The 2,547-nt window shown below is 52.1% G+C and overlaps 1 protein-coding gene across 3 annotated transcripts in view; it reads right to left on the bottom strand.

Moving 5' to 3' along the window:
• Positions 1–1,432: 1,432 nt before the first annotated feature.
• Positions 1,433–2,547, bottom strand: part of GRAMD1A (GRAM domain containing 1A) — a 22,861-nt gene continuing 21,746 nt past the window's right edge. For all 3 annotated transcript variants that reach the window (XM_023524184.1, XM_011381740.1, XM_023524185.1), the window contains one exon: positions 1,433–1,891. In XM_023524184.1, the coding sequence (XP_023379952.1) occupies positions 1,799–1,891 (93 nt within the window). In that variant the 3' untranslated portion in view covers positions 1,433–1,798. The remainder of the gene's footprint in view (positions 1,892–2,547) is intronic.

Here is a 2,547-nt window from a genome sequence, read left to right as displayed (position 1 = left end):
GGACACCTTATTTTGTCTGGGCCTCTGTGCCAGCACCTCCTGGCTTGTGAAATTCCTCTGCAGAAAATAACCTTCTTGCTATTCTGAACACTTCCTCTGGCAGGGGTGGCAAACAGAGGCACAATGAGGACAGGCCTTAGGCACTGGGCAGGAGACCCTGGCAGCCCCACAAGCTGATGTTCCTGCTATAGGCTTGGTGCTGCTCTATGCACTTTACTAACATTAACTCATCGAATTCTTCCTACAAGGTGGGTATCACCATTATGCCCACTTTACAGGTATGGGAAACTGAGGCTCAGGGTGGGTAACTTGTCATGACCACATAGCTAGAGGGTAGGAGAAGCTGGCTCTGCTCTTCGCCACCTGTGGCCCATCCCGCCTCTACTCAACCCCTCCTCTCTTCTGCCCCAACCCATCAATTACAAAGATTCTTATAGCCTCACTGTGACATGTGGAAGGTCTCTCTACCTCTTACTCACTCTGGAACCAGCACAGGGTTTGAGTGGACAGATCCAGGTTCTACCTGATGAAGGACTACATTGGCTCCTTAGACCATTTCCTCATCAGTAAGACAGGAATCCAGATGGCCTTAACCTGGATGGGCCATTGTGGGGTCCAGAATGGGTTAGGGCCCGCCATCTAAATGCCATCTAAATGCAAAGTCACTAGGGGCCAGGCCTACGTCACTAGGGGCCTATGCCTCCCTGCTGAGTGGCCCCAGGCATGTAATTATTTGTCTCCATCTCAGAGAGCCACTGTGAGAATTAAATGAACATCAGACCATGACACTTAGCCTGGTACATACTTGGTACTCACTGCATTAGTTACTTTTCTCCCCTCAATTTTTCTGCAATAAGAGTAACATTATTGAATATTTACTCTGTGCCTGGCCCTGTCATAAGTAGCCATATTAACTCCTTGCATCCTCATAAAGCAGTTTTCAAAGTGGGGTCCTTGGACAAGCAGCAGCAGCAGCACCTAGGAACTTGTTGTCAGCCCACCCCAGACCGGCTGAGTCAAAGATCCTGTGGGTGGGTATGGCAGTCTGCCTGTTAACAAACCCTCCAAGAGACTCTGATGCAGCCAAAATTTGAGAACAACTAACCACCCTGGGAGACCGGTGCTATTCTCATGCCCATTGAACAGAAGAGGAAACTGAAGCTGGGAGAGGCTGACCAGCTCCAGGTTACATGCCTGCTAAGTATCAGAGGTAGGATTCGAACCTAGGCCAACAAGCATTAAAGTCTGTCTTAGGAGCCCCTGCACTGGATTCTGATGATGCAAAGCTTGTGTAAGATGCTGGGGAATTCCAGGTCATGTCAATGACTATGGCCCCAGAAAATGGACAGAGCACCCCCTCCACCACCGCAGCAGAATCTGAGTGCAACGGGAGGCTCCCACCTGCTCCCGGGGTCCCATAGGCACAGCCACAGCCATTTCCAAACCTTTATTGAGGCTCTGTCGGCTCCAAATAAATATAATACATTAAACCCAGAGCTAAAGGGATTGTGCACCCTGGGAGATATCCCCCACAACCCCAGCTGGGCAAAATAAGTTAGCAGGAGGCCTGCTGAAGGCCAGGCAAGCTCCCTGGCCGGGCAGGCAATGGCAGCTGGACTCGCACACACTGGTCTAAAGTGCATCTTGGTTCTGTGGTCCCTATGTCTGCATGGCCCCGGGCTGGGCCACTGGGAAGGGTGGGCAGGAGGCTCCCGGTGTTCACACCGTGCCAGCAGTGGCTACCGAGGCTCTGTGTCCATCTGTCCATTTGGAGGGACAGCGGTGTGGCCTGGCGTCCTCAGGAGAAGCTGTCATCGGGCCGTGGCTGGGAGTCGAAGGGAGGGTCTGAGATGGTGATGCCTTGATGCAGCTTCTCCAGGGAGAACTTCATCTGAGGGGAGAGGTGGGCAGGGTGCGGGATGAGCACTAGGAGGGCCGACGCCTCCCCCCATCCTGCAGTTGAGGAACTGGGGAAGGTCATGAGAGGCCACATCCCCTGCCAAGGTCACCCTGTAACAAGAGCAGAGCCACATTGTACCCAACAGGCAGCAAATGGAAGGAGCCCAGATGGCCTGGGTTCAAGTCCCAGCTCTGCTACTTACTGGGTAACCTTGGGTAAGCCCCTTATCTGTCCAGATGCTTCAGCTGAAAGCTGGGTCAGCAATATACCTACTTCATCAGATTATTTCAGGGATCTAATGATAGACCACCTGGGCACACAGGTCCTAGGTGCCCAGTGCACATTAATTATTCTTATTCCCCACTGTGTGATCCTGGGCAAGTCTGAACACCTCATACCTCAGCATCCCTGTGTGTTAGATGGGGGCCAACAAAAGCAGCCCCCTCACAGGTTGGCCATGAGAAATAAAGAAGTTGGTCATTTTAGCATTTAGAACAGTTTGGCTCAATCAGTATCTGTTAGCATTCATCTGAGAACTCACCTCTGTGCCTAATGGCAATTTCAGAAAGAGGAAACTAATAAGACTTTAACTCAGGATGGGGAGGCCCTGAGCCACGAAGCGCCAGCCTTGCCCCCACCCCCACCTC

The sequence above is a fragment of the Pteropus vampyrus genome, unplaced genomic scaffold (genome assembly GCF_000151845.1).
Source record: "Pteropus vampyrus isolate Shadow unplaced genomic scaffold, Pvam_2.0 Scaffold452, whole genome shotgun sequence".
In the NCBI taxonomy this organism is placed as follows: domain Eukaryota; kingdom Metazoa; phylum Chordata; class Mammalia; order Chiroptera; family Pteropodidae; genus Pteropus; species Pteropus vampyrus.
Note: the sequence above shows the minus strand (reverse complement) of the source record. Positions and strands in the feature narration are given on the sequence as shown.